The sequence below is a fragment of the Aquarana catesbeiana genome, linkage group LG03 (assembly GCF_042186555.1).
Source record: "Aquarana catesbeiana isolate 2022-GZ linkage group LG03, ASM4218655v1, whole genome shotgun sequence".
Taxonomy (NCBI): Eukaryota; Metazoa; Chordata; class Amphibia; order Anura; family Ranidae; genus Aquarana; species Aquarana catesbeiana.
The window spans coordinates 635,346,569-635,369,015 of NC_133326.1; the positions used below are offsets into that span (position 1 = coordinate 635,346,569).

Consider the following 22,447-nt stretch of genomic DNA (forward strand, 5'->3'; position numbering starts at 1 on the left):
CAGGAGTCTGTATGTGAGCCATCTCCTTCCTGCCCCTCCCCTCCAGCTACTATGACTGTAAAATCACTAATGTCAAATCCTGGAAGCCCCTCTGTTACAGAAAGATTTACTGTGCAGTGTCTGTGTTTTATAAATGATGCAGCAAAATGCCTTATTTCAGAGAGCCCCCGTGCACTCTCGTGACCTCCCCCCGCTTTCCTCCTCTCCTCCTGACTGATGTCAATAGGGAATCTCAGCCCCTCGCACTGTAGTCCTCAGATCGGGGAAGGAGATCGCTGGGAGGTCACATGAGCACACAGCGGGCTCTGAAATAAGGTATCTTGCTGCATAATTTAAAAAAAACACAGATACTGCACAGTATTTCTTTCTGTAAAAGAGGGGATTCCAGGATTTGGGATTAGTGACTTTACAACCACTTTAGGACAACCAGGGTTTTTTTTTTTTTTTTTTTAGAGCAAATAGGTGCAGGAACTCCTCCTTTCCGACCCCTTTTCTCCACCCCTTCCCACCTCTGAGTACTCTTCCTTGGTTCCACCCCCTACCCACCTCCCCTTACTGTCCTTTTAGAGAATACAGAACCAAGTATTATTTTGTGATGATAAGTCATTTGTATGGAATATGTTCATGATAACAAGAAAAGCAGTAAAATAGTTTCCCTGCAGCCAGTCACAATAGAGCCCCCTGTAGCAAAAATAGATCCCCTCAACAACAATGGACAACCCGAAACAACCCTCCCTGCAAGGATAACAAATCCCTCAGCAACAATTGATCCCTGGTAGCAACAACAGATCTCCCCACAGCCAGCATCAGTAGACTCTACAGCAGCCAGCAACAATAGACCCCTCCCTAAACAGTAGATCTCTCCCAGAGATACCTGACCCCCCCAGCAATATAAGATCCACCCCCATCAACAATAAGTCCCCCACTAGAAACAACAACTCCCCCTGCAAAAATGTATCCCCTCCAGCTAGAATAGATTCCCCAACTGCCAGAATCAATAGACCCTGCAGCACACCCCAGTACCCCTTACCATTACATGTAGTCAGTGCTGGAGGTGGCGGAACTGCGTTCCCTCACATTCCCGCTGAAAAAAAGCCCTGAAGACAACATTTAGGCCTCATGCACACAGTACATTTTTGCTATCTCTCCTAGATGCCTTTCCTCCGGACAGCTGTGTTTTGGCAGAAAAAATGGTTGAAACTTGTAAATGCATGAAATGTGCTTAGGCGTGTTTTAGGCAGGCAAAGTGCTTGGGAGTTAATTAATTTCATTGACCGGACTAATAATTTAATCTGTCCATAGAAATTATTTAATGCTCAAACGCTAAACGTGACGAACGTTAATGCGCGTTTAGACACGGTAACGTGTTTACATGCCCAGATGTTTTTTGTCCACAAAACACTCCTGCTCCTGGATGCACTGGCAGTGGGTATTTTTCTGCCTTTAAACTCCTCTAAATGCCTATGTGTGCATGGACACATAAGCTAACATGCAGAGGCATTTAGAGGTAAAGAAAAAAAAAAAACACCAGATGCCCCTAGGAGCAGCATCAAAAACATCCAGTGTGCATGAGGTCTTACACTTTACAGTTCAATGCTAAAATATTTTTGTTTGTTTCTATGAGAAAATAACTATTGCTAAAAATTGTATTTATTAGTAGCAAAAATTTACAAAAATACAACTTTGTTACCATATTTTTACTAAAGTAATAGGTAAAAAAAAAAAAAAAAAAAGATTAACTCATTGTCAATAACGGATCATTTTGATTAACCACCTATATTCCCCAAGACACAGAATATTTGACCAACCCTCCTTTATCTTCCACCCCTCCCTCTCCTTTTCTCTTCTCTTTTCAGAACCCTCAGATGATGGATGCTGCAAGTTGTCATGATGAACTGGGAAAGAATCTTCCTGCTTTTGAGAAGAAATTAAACATCTTGCATCGAGATAAAAACAGAAATAGTGGAATACAATAGAGTGTCAGGAGGAGCAGAAAAATACAGATCAGGTAAGAAAAAGGTTATCGGTTCTAAATAATTTGACGTATTTTTGACTTGTGCTGGATTATATATTGGACTTTAACTTATTACATTCTTGAAATAATTTAAGCCCTACCACATCATTTTTTTTAATTGCATCTGGCAAAAAAGATGCACATATTTGCAATTCATCATTTAATTAAATATAATGAGCTGCTAAGATTGTCAGTTGATAGCTGCCTTCATAAATAGTAACTATTTAAATCACTCATGCGCCCAAACAAGAGAGCCATTCCCTTTTCATATAGTGCTTGAGATCTTTGTTTTCCCTATGGACCAATATGTCTTAATTGGTAGAGACAATATAACAAATGTATTGAACAGCATGCTTTTAATATATGATTTATAAAAGCATATGGCAGAATAAATAGAAGCAGAGTTTTAGAAAGTAGAATTCTTTGTATATTCGACATGCTATGAGCATTATTCTAAAACAAATTAGAACAATAAAGTATGATTAATTATAGTAGTAGTAGAAGTATTGATAGTATTAATATTATTTTTAACCAATTTGTTTTCTTTGTATTTTTTTTATTATTGAGGTAGATATGTAATAATTTAATATACACATAGGGACATTGTGTATGCGGGTCTGTGTTCTACAACATATGTATATTACAGTATATGTTATATTTAACGTAGAATACTATAGAAATATTAGAACATATAAGATACATACTTTTAATATAATGAATAAAATAAATATAAATCTTTTGTCACTTTCATTCCTAGATCTAATAACAAAAATAATAATAATAGTATTAACATAAAATTATTCAGGACTTCTATATAAGAAAACAAAAAAAAAACAGTTCTTCTGCATATTTTAGATTTAACAATGGGAATCCATTTATCATTGCTCTAATAACTGTTAAAGTATTGATATTATTATCATATGCTATCCTTGTGTTTGCTTATAGTATTTTTGTTTTAAAAACTAAAATGTATGTGCTATATTGTACCGAGTATATCATGTATTATATAAAATTATATACATTGTTTTAAACATACATAAATGGATAATATTATAATATTGTATTTTGTTAATCATTTAAATTGATATCACTAACATTTTAAGATTTACTAAAATAATATATTTTACCACACAATATTACCAAAACAATAACAAGTGCAATGCAAAATATATGTAACAAAGCTCATATTGCATTAATTATTTAAGCGTACATTTAAGAAAAACATTATAGAAATATATCTTGTTCATTTGGTTACATATTAAATGAAACATTGTGGGTAATATATATAATGTATGTTTCTTACCAGTTACCTAAGTAATAAAGTTAGTTTTTCACTTAAATTTACTGTTTAATTACAAACTTGCTGGAGCTAAATAACATATAACAATAAATAAAACAGGTCTATTCATAAATATTTTTACTCAAGATTCACACAACTTTCCCCTAGGATTTACACATTTTCCCAGTTAAATACAATTAGAAAATGTGTGAATCTTGTGTAAAATCTTGTGCAAAAGCAATAAGTAGATAGATTCAATATTTAAACTCAAGATGAAATTGTAATAGTATTAATAATAATAAGTATTAATAACATCAACAACTAATAATAATAATAATTGTATTATTCTGTATGAGCATGTATTGCAATTTGTGGTCTGCCTTACCATTAAATACAAATGTCACCTCTATTTACTAATATTTATTAATATTGTTAGCAATTATTTTAACTAATATTAATAACAGAATAATAACAAATAATAATACTAATAATGTAGTGTAGCATTATATGAGTATTTATTGCATATTGTGATTGTGATCTGCGTTTCCTGTAAATACAAATGTCACCGCTGTTTGTAATTCATTAAAAGGATACAAATTTAATTAAAAATCATTATTATTTTTTCCCATCAAATTACATGGTATCGAGCACTTGACATTTGCAGTATTCCTGCAGCTTTGCACCTCTTTATTTATTTTTTTACTTTGACTTCTCCTTATAACCCAACATTTTATAAAAAATGTATTTCTAGTTGTACACACCTTTGTCACTTTAATTGTGTGTCTACCTTTAGTCAGTATAGTGGGCTATTACTACCTGTTAAATGCAAACTAGCAGCTTAAATAATATTTTATAAAAAATAAATTGAACTATTAATCTTACTTCTTATTTGCATATTCTTCAAGACTACCCATATACATAACATGATTGGAACAGGAAATGGTCATGTGTTCATAGTCACACTGTGACCTCTGCAGACACCCCTTATTTGACCAATTTCAGGGGAGAGACCATTTGACGAATGTATTTTCCTGGGGAATCGTCGTTGTTTACCTAGATAAGGCTGGCCCTGGTGCTGTCTGATTAGTGAATAAGCATTCATTTTTTTGCTGAAAATAATATGCATATACATTGTTAATATTGTTTGTAAATCAAATCTATCTTCTATTAGCCTAAGGGCTTATCCACACAGGAGGGTTTATTATCGTGCTACTGAACATTTTAACTGCTTTTTATCATTTATCACATTTGTAAAGTGTTGACATCAGTGTAAAAAATGCCAACACACAATTAAATGTAATTAATGAATTTAAAGAAATTTAGCCCCCAATTTCCTCTGCTTTTCAGGTATTAAATTTAAATAAAAAAACACTTAGAATGAAGACAGAAAACACTCCATCCTCATGCCGAGAACATACATCATTCCTTGGAATTGGTAAGTGGCCCAGATTGGGGGTTCTGATTTGTTGCATACTTATTCGGGCCAGGGACTTAAAGAGCATGATAAACATAGAATCAGCCTAACAGCCAGGTAGCTAGCTTTTACATATGGAAGTCAGGAACATTATTCCACTATATCAAAATTTCTTTAAATGGGGCATAACGCCCTAATATGTTGGATTTGTAATGGAAGCAATAGCATTTGCATAACTACAGTTTTTTTTAAGGAATCCTGAATTGAGAAAATACATAGGCTGCCATTGCTGACCTTGCTCTCTAAAAAAACATGCTAGTTTCCTGAATGCCAAGCTGAGCCCTTGCCTTCTGTATTTTTTAAGTCACTGACTCAGAAGAAGTATGAGGATGAGGAGTTATAACTTTTCTGAGTTGCATACTTGTTCCAGGTTAGTGTCTCGGGAAGTATTTAACCCAAAGATAACAAGGAAACTAGTATTTTCAGATGGAGGTCAGCAATAGCACCCTTTATATTATACAGGCAATTCTAAACTTGACATAAAATACTCTATTTATATCTGAATTTTTAATGTAGCTGATTTATTGCAGACCATTGTTAACCAAAGGGGGTTTTTATTATTCACAATACAAAAAGTTATTTATCCTCCTAATAGCAATTTCTCATCTAAGCCATTCCTACCCAACCCAAGACTAAAAATAAATAAATAAAAAGATTTGGCTTTACATATGCTTAAATATTGACTTGGAGAGAAATCTAGGCCCTCTATACGATCTGATCCTTTTATCCATGGGTATTAAGCTCAGATGTAGCTAATCAATTAACATTTTGAGTTCATCATTGAGAGTCTACCCAGTTTTGTTTAGCATGTTTCCTCTAAATAAACTCATAGCTGAAAATGGGATGGGACACCACAAATGGATATCTTTTATCAGTATATGATGGAAAATAGATTACTATTCATCACCATTTCCAGGAACAATAAATTCCAATTAACATGAACATTTAAAAAGAAACACAAAAACCGTAGCTTGGAAGAGGTTCAGATGGTGCTGAAGCTAGCTTTATTTCCAAACACCAAATATGGTGCCTGCACCACTAGCTTCAGACCTGAAGCCAGGGGTTCAACCCTTTTCTGTACAAGATGAAGATTGACCTTTAGAATATTGTTTCAAGCACAGCTCTGTTTTGAATAAGTTAGAAATCAATATATGCCTTTGAGGTAATGCTGGCCACACAGGGGGAGTTTTATTTTAAATCCGATATGTTAGATAGACATCTAGCAATTGTTATTTGTGAGGGTCTGCCTGATTGGGTATGATTAAATTCCCAACTTCAGCCCAAAACTTTACTTGTTTTTGGATATAGAAGAAAAAGGTTTGGAGCCATTTCCTTTTATTATCATCTACTGTATGTTCTATTTTGTGGAATTTTCTTCACTCTTTTTCCTGTAGAATCTCCCCAAAGTGATGGAAATGCCCTTTTAGACAGTGGTCATCAGAACAAGTGTCTTTTTTTAGAAGATGTCCCTTCTATTTTGTACACCCTGTGACACAGAGCATCTTCAAACTCATTCTGGTTATTCTGGTACCTTCAGGTGATTGGACACTGGCAAAAAAGAAAAGAGGGGAAGTCCCCTACCAGACATAACACTTCCTCATTAGGTCAAGCTCCATTTAATTTGCTAGTGTCTTATGTGTTACCTGAACTCAACTGCTGCTATTTGGTAGTCAGATTCCATCTTTGTGTATTCTGAGGGATCAGTGAAGGGTCACACAGCTTCCATCTCTTGATGGATCTGACAATGTACTGTATTTCTCAGGCTTATGTCTTAAAGGGTGAGATTCTAACTTTTCCGATGAAAACCCATTCTACTAGGAGTGTTGGGACTTCCTTGGCTATTCATCATTGGGCTTCAGTAGCTCAGGTTTGCAAAGCTGCCACCTGGGCTTTGGTTCATCCCTTTACTAAGTTTTACCAAGTGGATGTTCCTGCTGCTGAGGATGCTTCTTTCAGTTGGCACGTCTTGCTGGTGACTGTGTGAGGTTGTTACCTTTTTGTGATTGGTAGTTGGTTTCTGTGTGCCCTCCCCTCATTTCATTTCTTTAGGATGTCCCTATTGGTATGAATTTGACAATGCTCAGTGTCATAAAGAGAAAAAAAATGGCTTACAGGTAATCAAAAATCTGACTTTTTCCTCTCTTTCAGTTCTGGTGGTCATAGGACAAACAGAGACAATGTCCCAAATAAGGATACAGACAACAATAGAACCTGGCTGGAGCTATAATCCTTCTGTATGCTATCCAAAACAAACAAAAAAAAGGAGTGACTTTACTGGCAAACATTAACAGTATAAAATTAACAAAATCGCTTTCTTAGCTGAAAGTGGTTCTAAAGTCAAAAGTTTTTGTTTGTTTTTTTACCACAATGCATTCTGTGCATTAAGGTTAAAATCCTTTCACTAGGCCCCCACACATCCCCACACACTTACCTGAGTCCTGTGCTGATCTGGGGCTGTGCCTGTCTGCTGCAGCTGCTCTCCCCTCTTCCTCTATTCACTGGAGGCTCTGAGAGCAATGGGAGACATTGACAGCTGCTGCTGTCAGTCAAAACCAATGAGGAGCGAAGGGGGGCGCAACCCATGGTGTTTGTGTTTATGGAAACACACAGCCTGGTTAAGGAGCATGCGTGCATGAGTGCCCCCTCAGTACATGGCTTGCTGACGGGGCACTCAAAGAAGAGGAAGAGAGGACAGCGCTGGCGGGGGGCCTCAGAAGATAAGGTAAGGGACCACTCTGTGCAACATCTTTGCACAGAGCAGGTAAGTATAAGTTATTTTTTTATTTTATGAAGAAGAGTACCTTTACAATCACTTCAAGGGAGTGCATAACAAATAACTGGTTATCCTGACAGTTACCTGCTAATAGTGTTCTTTCTGGTCCAGGCTGACAATTCTATTCTGTTGCTATTGAAATGGCTGATCTCTCCAGTGTTATTAGCACCTGGAAATTGTGACACTTAACTTCATTAATAAACTCTGGGCCCATCCAGTTGCCTATTGCCATACTCCAACAATGCTCAGAGATGAGAGGAACATACAGTAAATCTGGTGTGCATGCGCTAGTATTCACTCTAACATCCCTGAGTGCAGAGTCATTTGCCTCTGGTATGAACTTTGAAGACACATTTCGTCATAGTGCTTATACCTACAGAGAGAGGAGGCCAAGGCCAAGTTGAACAGATATGCCAAAGGGCTTTGCCCAGCCTTCAAGTTCTGGCAGAGCCCTTCGGCACATCAGTGTGCACGCAGTAGGTTTCCCATGCATGCACAAAGGTGGCTAAGGCTTGGGACATCCATATTACCCTGTGTTTGCACATGCACAGATATTTGCGGAAACCAACATTTCCGCACAGGGCTCATTTAGGACCTGGAACCCTGCAAGACATTTGCACATGCACAAGGGAGTGGGGATGCAAAGGTGAGAAAAGCTAAAAATGTCTCACAGACAATGACAGATTGATTGTATTGTTATGCTTGGTCTTAAAGTGACACTAAATGCTGGTTAAAAAAAAAAAATCTATTTTATTATGAGTTAAGTATTTTTAACAACCCCTCCCCCCCCCAAAAAAAAAACCCTTCTATTGCTCTCAGACCCTTGCAAATCTCCAAATTCTTTTTTTTCTACTGCTGTAATCTGAATTCCCGATAGAGGGTGACTATGTTAATTCTCCATGGTCCCACTGTAAGTGGGAATATAACCACTCTATAGATGGAAGAGCTTTCACTCTTCCAGTTCAGTCTTCCTATCTTTCTGATGCAAGCCATATATGGGTCGAATTATGAACAAATTTTCTTTTGAAAATCAGAAAATTTGTGCATTTTGTAATCCGATTGTGCCACCATTGATTTAGAAATTCTACCAACCAAGCCTTTAGTTTCACCTTATGTTCTACAGAAAAGAAACTTCATGGCTGGGAATTTTCTATTTCTTTCCAGGTCACAGCTCATGTGCATTACTTTTTCAATTATATTTCTTGCACGGTTTTCCCACCATTGATTAGAAATGCGTTAATTTTTCCATAAATTTCCAACATACCCAATCACTCAAATTCAATGGCTGCATGAAAATCATCCGTTGCTGCGGCCCACTAATGGTGGGAAATTCAAACTAAAATTCTTAGTTATGATTTTCAAAAGAAAATTAGTTTAGAATTCAATCCATGTATGGCCAGCTTTAGTAGAAACTGGAACACAGAAGAGTGAGCAGGAACACCAAACATTCTAAGGTGCACAGAAGTTGGGAATCATGACAGGAAGATCTCACTCTTGTTGTCAGCCCCAAAATCTGCACTAAGATCTAATAGCATTGGGCTACTGTTGGCAAAAAACAGTGTGCCGTCCTGTTACTTCAGTACTAAAAACGTTGTCTTGGTTGCCATTGAGAATAGTCATAAAAAAATGAAAATACACTTATTTTTGTTTTACATGTACAAGAGTCACATCAAGGAGTTAACACTACCAAGGATACAAAGCTGAAACTCCTTGCAGTTGTGTTTGTACAGAAGATTGACTTTATGAAGGTCAAGTTTAGCCATGTGTACATAGGATGGATAGTCTCTCTGCCTCCACATTTCAAATGCTTCATCACTGACTTTGAAGGTATGCCAGAGATGAGCTACTAGATAAAATCAGATTCAAAACTACAAACTCTGATTTCCTGTGGTAAACAGATGTGTTTGAATTTTACACTTAAAAACAGAGAATCGAGTGGTGACATTGAAGGTCACTAAGTTAAAACTATAAAAACTAAAGATATACATTTTCTATGTAGTGCTACCTCTGAAGGAGCCCCTTGGTAATTTGGATTCTCTGTTCTGCATGTCGACTCCAAAAACAACCTCAGCCCCTCTGGCACACCTGGTTAAGTAAAAGTTACTGCATGCACTTATAGGAACATGAGTATGGATACCTTTAACTTGGTTGTGAATTAGCACCGGGCAACAGACACAAGACAGTTTAGTGGTAAATTAACTCAATGTATTGATACGAGTTCAAGTAAAAGGTGGTTTGAGCATAAACGTGCACACAGAATGTAGGCTCAGACACAGTCTGCTAGACAGTATAATTACTATGCCAAAGTAACTTTGAATAGAGTTCTGTACCACTAGACTGGGATTAACTCGTGAATCAGCAAAGTCAGCAATAAACAGTGCATATAAGCATTAACTGCAAAGTCAGCAATAAACAGTGCATATAAGCATTAACTGCAATATGAAGAATAATACTATAACTAGTCTAGAATGCACTCTAGGAGGATGGCTAGGATAAGGTGACAAGTCCCCTAAGAAGTACCTCTTAGCATACGCAATAAGCAAAGCAAGGTCTCTGTGAAGGGGCAGTCTTTAGTCCTCTTCAGCCAGCTAGCACTTGGGGGTCCAATTGTACCATTGGTGTATATGAGAATAGTCCCAGTTAAGCCTGCAGGTAGCAATAAGGCTACTAGATGGCAATATGGTCAGTTCGTAAAGGGCTCAGTCTCTCTATCAGCAGATAGTAAATCTCCACATCAGCAGCTCACCAGTCCCAGCGATATTGCAGCTCACCATCCAGTCACACAGTGATTAATCCACTATCTGCTCTGCACCCTGGTGACTCTGGCTGGACTCGGCAATCTGGATCCTGCCCAGGCTGCTGACATGCAGCAGTCATAATGCCCATTGAACAGCGATGTGCACTCTCCAGTCTCCCTCATGGCAAAAGGGAAGCTGTGTCCTGTCCAGCTTGAAAAAAATGCAGCTCCTTCCCCTCCTAGCAATCTCCCTCTGGGAAATGCAGTTAAAAAGCTCTTTATTACAATAGACTCTCCCTCCTCTGGACTACAGTACCCACAGTGCAGTGCTTTATGACTTAATCTATTGAACTCTTCCTGCTCAGCAGCTCCCTCCTCTCACTGATATAGCTGTTAACCACTTCAGCATTGCAAGACAGGAGCTGCAAAGAGCAGCTGCAGCCAGTGTTTTACTCACTGTCCATTCTTAGCCAAACACCTATCTACATTTAAATGTGGTTACAAGTCCATTTAACACATACAAAAGTTCATGTTCACAGTAACTACCCCATAGAGAGCATGCAGTTAGTGTTATGGGGTCTAGCAGGTCAAGTGAAGAAATATTGCCTGGCTGCATATTGATTTATCTGGGTAGCATTTGGTAAAGAAGCTGGTAGCAGATACGCACATTCAACTGGACTTGTCATGTAATGTTGAAGATGTTTTGCTTCTTGTGGATCAACTTCTTCAGTTGTATTGAGTGTCAGAGACACTCAGGGCATTTATAGCCACAAGGGCATCTTAGTCACCTTAATCCAATCACCCTAAAATGTGTCAAGACACATGCTGATTGTCCAGAACATAATGAGAGGTATATAAGTTTGTGAAGCCATCCTCTTCTAACATGATGTGAGGTATAAACATTTGTGAAGCCACCCTCTTTTAATTAGATAATGCAATCCCATGATGCCAAGAAGTATGGGACAGGTGTTCATCATTCCAGTTACATGGCTGAAGGTGTGAAAGGTCAAATAACTTGGGTGGAGATCTCTCTTGACACATTCTATGGTGATTGGATTACAGTAACTCAGTTAGATATGTGGCATGTTACTGACTTTCTTTAAGGCTGGGTTCACACTGGTGTGCGGTGCGGCTAAAAGCAGGGGTCCGGTGCGTCCCTGGTCTGCGTTTTAGGGTTGAATCAGGCCCGAATTGTTGTCTGGATTCGGACCTCAAACGGACCAGAGCTGTGTGAACCGGCTCCATTGAGAGCCGGTCACAGTCTCCTGACATGTGAATGGATGCAGGGAAACCCACATCCAAATCGTACTAGTTTGAATCCAGCCTAAAACCTAACACAAACTTTTCATCACACATAGTAGACAATCTAGAGGAACACTGCTCCTAAGCACACTCGTCCTCCCCGCCAACCTGAAATACAGCTCTGGGTGCCTGCCCACGAGTACATCCCTGCTTCCTCCACAAGACTAATCCAAACACTGATGGGCTGCACTCCAGAATGGTCACTGTATTCAAATCTTTATTGCAAAAAATAACGCATTTCACCCAAAAAGTGCTTTATCGTAGAATAATCATGATGTCCACTGAGATTTTTGTGTATAGAGCCATATTAATGCTAGAAAATGTGAATAGCCCAATTGAAAACTGCAGCATAATCTGTCCTGATGTGCAGAGATGTTAAAGAATCTCTAAAGTTATTTTTTAATTATTTTATTTTTTTTAAAAAGAAGGAAATGGAAGGTTTACTTTTTAGCTCTTTGTTACCCTTAGACCCCTTTCACACTGGGGCGTTTTTCAGGCGTTTTTAAAGTGCTTTAGCGTTAAAAAAGCGCCTGTAAAGCGCCTGAAAGAAGCCTCATCTGCAATCCCAAAGTGAAAGCCCGAGCCCTTTCACACTGCCAGCGCCCGAAAAACGCTGATAAAGCGCCGCTTAGGACCCTTTTCACACTGGGGCGTTTTTCAGACGTTTTTCGGGCTCTGGCAGTGTGAAAGGGCTCGGGCCATCGGCGCACCCAGCCCGGTGGCAGAAACACGAAAGCGCTGCAAAGAAGCTGCTTGCAGGACTTTTTTTGACGCCCTGCCAGCGCAGCGCCCCAGTGTAAAAGCACTCGGGCTTTCACATTGGGGTTGCAGATGAGGCTTCTTTCAGGCGCTTTACAGGCGCTTTTTTTTAACGCTAAAGCGCCTGAAAAACGTCCCAGTGTGAAAGGGGTCTAACTCACTGTGATACCAGGTGAGTAGTGCGACCACGTGATCCGGATTGCCTGGGACTGTCTCGCATTTTGCAGGTCTGTCCTGTGTCCCGGGCACCTTCATTCTGGGACAATACAGTGTCCAGGATGAAACTGACACAGCCACCCTGCACAGTGCATTCTGTGCCCTGATTAGGTAAAGCTTTGCCCAATCAGGGTGCAGTAAAAGCTGGTTGTTAAGGAGAGGGGACAGCTGAATAATAAAAAGAAAAATTGCATACCTTTTGGGTCTGGTATGAATTTTTAGGGGAAGCCTTTGCCAAAACTTAAAAAAATGGCGTGGGGTCCCCCCTAAAATTCATACCAGATCCTTATCCAAGCATGCAGCCTGGCAGGTCTGAAAAGGCGGGAACGAGCGAGCGCCCCCTCTCCTGAACCATACCAGTCCACATGCCCTCAACATGAAGGGGTTGGTGCTTTGGGGCAGGGGGGAAGTGGTTGAGGGGGTCTGCAGGTGGGGGCTTATCGCAATCTGGAAGCCACCTTTAACAAGGGGGCCCCAGATCCCCCCTATGTAAATGAGTAGGGGGTACATAGTACCCAGTATGCACCAGTCCATGACATTACAAGTGGGCGATGCCACCAGGTGAAATCACCAGGTGGCCCCGCCACTTACCTATATAAGAACTGTCAAACGGCAAAGCCTGCAGTAGGCGGCCAGTGTTCATGGACGACGGGATTGTTTTTTGTTTTTTTTGGATCGGTTTGTTTTTTGCGGCGGGCGGTGTGATTGACGATGGCTTTACATCGGGGGCACTGTTTTTTTATTTTTTAATAAAGGAATTTTCAAAAACATGTTTGTGTGATTTTATTACTTTTTTACACTTTTTTGGGTGAATGAGTAGGGGTACTATGTACCCCACACTCATTCACAGGGGGGGCGGGATTTGGAGGCCTCCTTGTTAAAGGGGGCTTCCAGATTCTGATAAGCCCCCTGCCCTCATACCCCTACAACCACTGGCCAGGGTTGTGGGGATAAAGCCCTTGTCCCATCAAAAAGCACCCACCCCCCCATGTTGAGGGTATGTGGCCTGGTATAGTTCATGGGGGGGGGGGCGCTCTCTCGTTCCCCCCCTTTCCTGACATGCTAGGCTGCATGCTCAGATAAGGGCCTGGTATGGATTTTGGGAACGACCCCATGCCTTTTTCTTTTTTTTTTAATAGCCTGGTGCCAAATTAAATGTCAATTTAAATGTGTAATGAGTCATTTTTTTTTCTTTAGAACTGTCATTTATGCTGCAGCATGTTCTATGCATGCTACAAATGCGCCACTTTGCAGGCAGACTAAAGGGGACCCCCATGATGTAAAAAATGAACTGCTGTCACTAAGTGACTTTGTTAAAGCAGATGCATATTGTATACCACCTGTCTAAACTGGTGACCACTGTTTGCTTTTGTTTTTCCAAAAATTGGCAAAAAAAAAGGTATAAAAAAATCATCTATTTTTGGGAAGGGGGCTTCCCTGAATGGCAGTTTGTAAATGTGGTCACCCTACAGGTTATCATTGTCTCAAAACCAAAGCAACAGGTAATGGTTTATATATTTAATAGTAGTAGTAGAAATATACATGATTTATAGTATATAGCGCTAACAGTTTGCACAGCGCATTCTTAAATAAAGGGACACAGAAGAATTACAAAACAATTTAATATCTCAGGGTCCTGCTTGTGAGAGCTTACAAACTAAAATAATGTAATTTATTTCACAAAACGAATCTGCTTTTCAAATTAAAGAGCAGTAGCAGTTATAAAGTTATATCTCATGGACCCAGTAGCATTTAAAATGCATGCATTGCTTTAAAAAGAAATCTCTATCATTTTCAGATCAAAAAGTGAATGAGATGTGTGCCGGCTGCAGCAACCCCATTTCTGACCGCTTCCTTCTGAGAGTAAATGACAGATTATGGCACGAATGCTGTGTAAAGTGTGCCGTGTGTTTACAGATCCTTTCTGGAACATGCTACTTCCGCAACCGTCAACTTTACTGCAAGGAAGACTATGAAAAGTAAGAAGAATTTATATTCTCATTAAGAATTACTACAAAGTGTCTGCAGCTACAGAGGTTAATGATGATTTATTTTAAAGTGTATTTACTTCTTGTTAAGAATTTGTTAATTTGAGTAGCCACAGCCTGTTCTACTTAAAATGTAGTCCTGCCTTCTTCCTCTTCTTCTTACCTTCTTCTTCTTCCTCTTTTCTTGTCATATGTTCAGTGGATTTCAGCCATGATTGGCCATGTCATAAAAACTTAGATAAAATAAACACCAAAATACATTTTGGGAGAAAGGAGATTTGTTGCGTGACTGGAGATCAGATTTAACCACTTGCCCACTGGGCACTTAAACCCCCTTCCTAACCAGACCAATTTTCAGCTTTCAATGCTTTCATATTTTAAATGACAATTACTCAGTCATGCAACACTGTACCCATGTAACATTTACATTTGTGTCCTTTTTTTCACACAAATAGAGCTTTCTTGTGGTGGTATTTAACGTCTTCCCTACCCGGCCATAGACAAATGACATCCACAGATGGGATCCTGGGTGGACGTCATATGATGCCCTCGGGTTCGCGGCCACCGGGCACCCGCGATTGCCCGTTAACCGGGCCGGCCCGTGGATCTGTGTGTGTAAACACACAGATCCATGTCCTGTCAGCTCAGAGGAGAGCGATCTGTGTTCCCAGAACGGAGGAACACTGATCGGTCTCCTCCCCTTGTGCGTCCCCTCCCCCTACAGTTAGAAGCATTCCCTAGGAAACACATTTAACCCCTCCCCGCCCCCTAGTGGTTAACCCCTTCACTGCCTGTCACATTTACACAGTAATCAATGCAATTTTATAGCATTGATCGCTGTATAAATGTGAATGGTCCCAAAAATGTGTCAAAAGTGTCCGCCATAATGTCGCAGTCACGAAAAAAAATTGCGATCGCCGCTATTACTAGTAAAAAAAAAATAAATAAATTTTTTTTTTTAAATGCCATAAATCTATCCCGTATTTTATAGACGCTATAACTTTTGCGCAAACCAATCAATATACGCTTATTGCGATTTTTTTTTTTTTACCAAAAATATGAAGAAGAATACGTATCGGACGAAACTGAGGAAAAAAATTGTTTTTTTTTTTTTAAAATTGGGATATTTATTATAGCAAAAAGTAAAAAATATTGTGTTTTTTTTCAAAATTGTCGCTCTTCTTTTGTTTATAGCGCAAAAAATAAAAACCGCAGAGGTGATCAAATACCACCAAAAGAAAGCTCTATTTGTGGGGGAAAAAAGGACGTCAATTTTGTTTAGGTACAACGTCGCATGACCGCGCAATTGACGTTTAAAGTGCGACAGCGCTGAAAACGAAAAATTGGTCTGGGAAGGAAGGGGGTGAAAATGCCCGGTATTGAACCGGTTAATAACCACTGGGTTTTTTATTTTTTTGAGCTATAGAAGGCTGAAAATTTTGTTAAAAAACTGCATTTTTCTTTGTTTCTGTTATAAAAATATGCAAATGAGTAATTTTTCTTCATAATTTTTGGCCAAAATTTATACTGCTACAGTCTTTGTTAAAAAGAACCCAAATAAGTGCATATTGTTTGGTCATGGTGAAAGTTAGTGTTCAAGCTATGGTGCCAAACATTGAAAATTGATCATACCTGATGTACAAGCCATGACAGTACAAGTACCCCCCAAATGACACCTTTTTAGAAAGCAGACAGTCCAATGTATTTAGTAGGAGGCATTGTTGTAATTTTTTCCCACAATTCTTTGCAAAATGAAAAGAGGGTTTTTTTCCATTTATTTATTTATTTTTCACAAAATTGGCATATTAACAGGTTATTTCTCACACATAGTATATGCATACTTGCAATTACACCCCAAAATACATTCTGCTACTCCTCCTGAGTATGGAGATACCACATGTGTGAGGCTTTCACACAGCCTGGCTACATACAGAGGCCCAACATGCAGGGAGCACCATCAGGCGTTCTAGGAGCATAAATTACACATATAATTTCTAGACTACCTCTTATGCCCTGTATACACAATCGGACATTGATCAGACATTCCGACAACAAAATCCATGGATTTTTTCCGACAGATGTTGGCTCAAACTTGTCTTGCATACATACGGTCGCACAAAGTTGTCGGAAAATCCAATCGTTCTGAACGCGGTGACGTAAAACACGTACGTCGGAACTATAAACAAGGCAGTAGCCAATAGCTTTCGTCTCCTAATTTATTCTGAGCATGCGTGGCACTTTGTGCGTCGGAATTGTGTACACGCAATCGGAATTTAACCAATTGGATTTTGTTGTCGGAAAATTTTATATCCTGCTCTCAAACTTTGTGTGTCGGAAATTATGACGGAAAAAGTCTGATGGAGCCCACACACAATTGGAATTTCCAACAACACAATCCGATCGCACTTTTTCAGTCGGAAAATCCGACCGTGTGTACAGAGCATAACACTTTTGAAGGTTCTGGAGCACCAGGAAACGTCAAAAAATTACCCCATTTTGGAAAGTAAACACCCCAATGTATATTCTATGAAGCATAATGAGTCTTTAGAACATATCATTTTTTTCCCCATTTTTTAAATGTGCAAAGAAAATGAAAACCCATTTTTTTTTTCAAAAGTTGTCCATTTATAAGATATTTCTAACACATAGCATGTACATAGCAAAAATTACACCCCAAAATATATTCTCCTACTCCTCCTGAGTATGGCGATACCACATGTGGGAGACTTTTACACAGCCTGGCCACATACAGAGGCCCAACATGCAGGGAGCACCATCAGGCGTTCTAGGGTCATACATTTTAAATCTAATTTGACTACCTATTACACTTTTGTGAGGCACTGACGGGCACTGTAGTGGCATGGATGTGGCACGGATGAGCACTGATGTGGCAAGGATGAGAACTGATGTGGCACAGATGAGAACTGATGTGGCATTGATGAGCACTGATGTGGCACGGATGTGGCATGGAAGTGGCATGGATGATCACTGATGTGGCATGGATGTGGCACGAGTGATCATTGACATGGTATTGATGTGGCACGGATGATCACTGATATGGCATGGATGTGGCACGGATGATCACTGATGACACATTGATGAGCCATGGATGGGGATGGATGAGCATGGATGAGCATGAATGAGGATGGATGAGCCAGGGATGGAGCTGGGTGAGCATGAATGAGGATGGATGAGCCAGGGGTGGCGCATGGATGAGCATTAATGAGGATGGGTGAGCCAGGGATGGAGCATGGATGAGCATGAATGAGGATGGATGAGCCTGGAATGGAGCATGAATGAGGATGGATGAGACAGGGATATAGCATGGATGAGCATGAATGTGGATGGATGAGCCAGAGATGGAGCATGAATGTGGATGGATGAGCCAAGGATGGAGCATGGATGAGCATGAATGTGGATGGATGAGCCAGGGATGGAGCATGGATGAACATGAATGTGGATGGATGAGCCAGGGATGGAGCATGGATGAGCATGAATGTGGATGGATGAGCCAGGGATGGAGCATGGATGAGCATGAATGCGGATGGATGAGCCAGGGATGGAGCATGGATGAACATGAATGTGGATGGATGAGCCAGGGATGGAGCATGGATGAGCATGAATGTGGATGGATGAGCCAGGAATGGAGCATGGATGAGCATGAATGCGGATGGATGAGCCAGGGATGGAGCATAGATAAGCATGAATGCGGATAGATGAGCATGAATGAGGATGGATGAGCCAGGGATGGGGCATGGATGAGCATGAATGTGGATGAATGAGCCAGGGATGGAGCATGGATGAGCATTACTGTGGATGGATGAGCCAGGGATGGAGCATGAATGTGCATGGATGAGCCAGGGATGAAGCATGGATGAGCATTAAAGCCGAGGTCCACCCTAAAATACATTTATACATTAACATTTTCTTTGAAATAAATTAAAAAACATAGAAAAAAATGTTTTACTTAGCAGAAACCCCTGTTGCCAGGCAGTCTTCCTAATCTGCCTCTTCCTAGTCCGCGGAGCTGTTCCGTCACTTCCTCCTCTTTGGCGAGCTCCCCCGTTGTCTTCTGGGACCTGTGTGTGTCATTTGCAAAGCATCGCATGACTCGCGCATGCGCAGTAGGAAACGGGCAGTGAAGCCGCAAGGCTCCACTGCCGGTTTCCCTTAGTTGCAATGGCGGCGCCAGCACCCGATCTGATAAACAGATCAGCCTCAGGGGGCCGACATCGCGGGCTCGCTGGACAGGTAAGTGCCCTTATTAAAAGTCAGCAGCTACAGTGTTTGTAGTTGCTGACTTAAAAAAAAAAGGCTGGAACACCACTTTAATGTGGATGGATGAGCCAGGGATGGGGCATGGATGAGCAGGAATGTGGAAGCCAAGGATGGAACATGAATGTGGATGAATGAGCCTGGGATGAAGCATGGATGAGCTTTAATGTGGATAGATGAGCCAGGAATGGGGCATAGATGAGCCAGGGATGGAGCATGGATGAGCATGAATGAGGATGGATGAGCCAGGGATGGAGCATGGATGAGCATTAATGTGGATGGATGAGCCAGGGATGGAGGATGGATGAGACAGGGATGGGCACAGATCAGCGCTGTGGGCACTTCAGATCCAGCCCACAGTGCTGATGTACCAACTCCCTTCTCTCCTCACATGCTGTATCGATCGGTGAGGAGAGGGGAGGAGCCGAACTGGACATGGTCACGGTCATTGGACGGAGTGATCACATGGTAAAGGGCCACTGTTATTGGCCCTTTACCAGGATCCGTGACACGCCGGGTCTGGGAGACCAGGTGCTCGCCTCGTCATATGACGGCCTCCCAGAATTTTCCGACCACGCTGTAGCCGTCATTAAATCTATAGCCCTCCTCTGGGAGGTTATGAGAAATTACCCCCCAAACAGGATATTGCACTAAACCTGTAGGTAAATAAGAAAACCAGAACCTTCGCTACATGGAAGAGTGGGTTTGATAAGAAAGTATAGCCAGGTGACTCCACCCAGGACAGGATCTCTGTGAACAGAGGAATTCTCTTCCTGGAAATAATCAGTAATCTAAACAAAGTAATCAGGAGAAAAAGAATTACCGCAACCAGCATATAACATTAACCGTAAGTTAGTGCACATCAGAATAGATTTAACCGGGACTTTTTTTCTCAGAGAATAGGTGCAGGAACTCCCTTTTTCGAGTCACCCCTTGTCTCTGACCCCTACTCACCTCTAAGCACTGTTCCGTGATTCCACCCCCTCCCCACCTCCCAGTACTGCCCCTTTTAGAGAATACAGAACCGAGTATTATTTTGTGGTGCTAAAAAATTTGTATGGAATATGTTACAAACAATAGAAAAGACAGTAAAATAGATTCCCTGTAGCTAGCAACAATGGACCCCCAGCAACAATAGATCCACCCCAGCAACATTAGACTCTCAACAGCCAGCATCAATAGATCCTCCAGCAGCCAGCAACAATAGACCCCTCCCTCAACATTAGATCCCTCCCAGTAATGATTGACCCCCAGCAACAATAGATTCCCCCCGCAAAAATAGATCCCCTCCAGCAACAATTGATTCTCCAGCAGCCAGCATCAATTGGAACCTCCAGCACATGCCCAACACCCCTTGCCATTACATACATTCAGTGCTGGAGGTGCCGGAACTGCGTTCCCCCCACGTTTCAGCTGCAAAAAAGCCCTGGATATAACACAAGCTTTGAATAGGAAGAGATTATTGATAGTACATACAAACAGGCATTATCAGGAAATGGCCTGATAGGAGTCCTGGTGGAATTGTGCACATATACCTGGGTATATATAGTTATTAATAAAGACACCGCTAGATGAATGTTGCAATAAAGTCCAGTTGCAGGGACCCCTGAGCATGATGTAGCATCTGTCTTTATGTCGGAGACCTGAAGACAAGATCTTAAGCCTCGTACACTCGATCGGATTGTTGGCCAAAAAAGCGTCAGACTTTTGTCCGAAGGGCGTGTGCCAGGAACTTCTCTTGCATACAAACGGTACACAATTGCCAGCCAACAAACACGAACGTAGTGACGTACTACGTGGAATTTCAGCTCTTTAGTGCCACCCTTTGGGCACCTTTTGCTAATGTCGTGTTTGGTGAGCATTGATTCCGAGCATACATGTTTGTACTTTGGACTTTTGTGTGATGGACTTGTGTACAAACGATAGGAAAATCTGACAACAGACCGTTGTCCACCGAAAATTTACTAACCTGCCATCCAACATTTGTTGGCGGAAAGTTGGACAACAATTGTCTGATGGAGCGTACTAACGTTCAGATTTTAGGCAAACAGTCTGTCATCACACAATTCCCTGCCGAAAATCCGATCAGGTGTACAAGGCTTAAGGGTCATGGGGAGATCCTCCAACTGTTGTCCAACCAGCCTGGAATGCAGCTTCTCACAGGCAGGAACTGTGGTGTGGCACTGGAACTGTGGCACTGGACTCAGCGTTTTAGTCCCTCACTGCTAGTTTGTAATCTGGAACCGGACTTCTAAGCTAATGATCCTGAAATGGCCACCAAAAAGCTAAACTAGCTCTAGCTTATGCTGATTGTTAAGCCCTAAACTAAAACTAGCCATATATAATTCCAGTCCAAAAGGGACAGGGTTAACAAGAACAACAGGAGCTGCATATAAACTACAGGTATGTTGCAATAAACAGGTTCATCTACCAATATACTGGAAGGTGACCCCTACACATACAGTATTATAGACCTAGCTATATGCAGGCCCGGATTTACTCCCTTTGCCGCCCCAAGGCCGGGTCCTTCAATGCCGCCCCACACACACACACACACACACACACACCACCATTCTTGTCCTTTATCGATGACTGCTACAATAGATCAGTTAAAAACATATCTCCACACACGAGAACACTGAAAATAGCTGACTTTAATTGTACAGACTAAAAATACTTCAGGGTAAGCGCGCGAAGGGTAAGGATTTTTTGCGGGCAATTTTTCAGGGCAATGGCTGGTGTTAGTGCTTCAATCATCCCCGGCACCATGGTTGTTATGGTGTCAGGATGAATGAAACACATTATTTCTATCATTACATTGTAATGTAAAATGAAATAGTTCAACTCACTATAATGCAGAACCATTGGGAGCCCTGAGCGTGTCACTTGCCACTATGCCTGCCACCAGATGGGGATGTCACTTGCCATGCTGCCTGCCACCAGATGGGGATGTCACTTGCCACGCTGCCACCAGATGGGGATGTCACTAGCCACGCTGCCTGCCACCAGATGGAGATGTCACTTGCCACGCTGCCTGCCACCAGATGGAGATGTCACTTGCCACCAGATGGAGATGTCACTAGCCACGCTGCCTGCCACCAGATGGAGATGTCACTAGCCACGCTGCCTGCCACCAGATGGAGATGTCACTTGCCACGCTGCCTGCCACCAGATGGGGATGTCACTTGCCACTATGTCTGCCACCAGATGGGGATGTCACTTGCCACACTGCCACCAGATGGAGATGTCACTAGCCACACTGCCTGCCACCAGACTGAGATGTCACGTGCCACGCTGCCTGCCACCAGATGGAGATGTCACTTGCCACGCTGCCTGCCTGCCACCAGATGGAGATGTCACTTGCCACGCTGCCACCAGATGGAGATGTCACTTGCCACGCTGCCACCAGATGGAGATGTCACTTGCCACGCTGCCACCAGATGGAGATGTCACTTGCCACGCTGCCACCAGATGGAGATGTCACTTGCCACGCTGCCACCAGATGGAGATGTCACTTGCCACACTGCCACCAGATGGAGATGTCACTTGCCACACTGCCACCAGATGGAGATGTCACTTGCCACGCTGCCACACTATGGAGATGTCACTTGCCACACTGCCACCCTATGG

At 41.4% G+C, this 22,447-nt stretch overlaps 1 protein-coding gene across 2 annotated transcripts in view; it reads left to right on the plus strand.

Annotated features, from left to right (window-relative positions):
• Positions 1-1,436: 1,436 nt before the first annotated feature.
• The window catches only part of LOC141133252 (LIM homeobox transcription factor 1-alpha-like), a 117,311-nt gene continuing 96,300 nt past the window's right edge, over positions 1,437-22,447 (plus strand). The window contains exons 1-3 of one of the 2 annotated variants that reach the window (XM_073622515.1): positions 1,437-2,008; positions 4,641-4,728; positions 14,353-14,533. In XM_073622515.1, coding sequence (XP_073478616.1) covers positions 4,671-4,728; positions 14,353-14,533 — 239 coding nt within the window. In that variant the 5' untranslated portion in view covers positions 1,437-2,008; positions 4,641-4,670. The remainder of the gene's footprint in view (positions 2,009-4,640; positions 4,729-14,352; positions 14,534-22,447) is intronic. The other variant, XM_073622514.1, reaches the window with a different exon arrangement.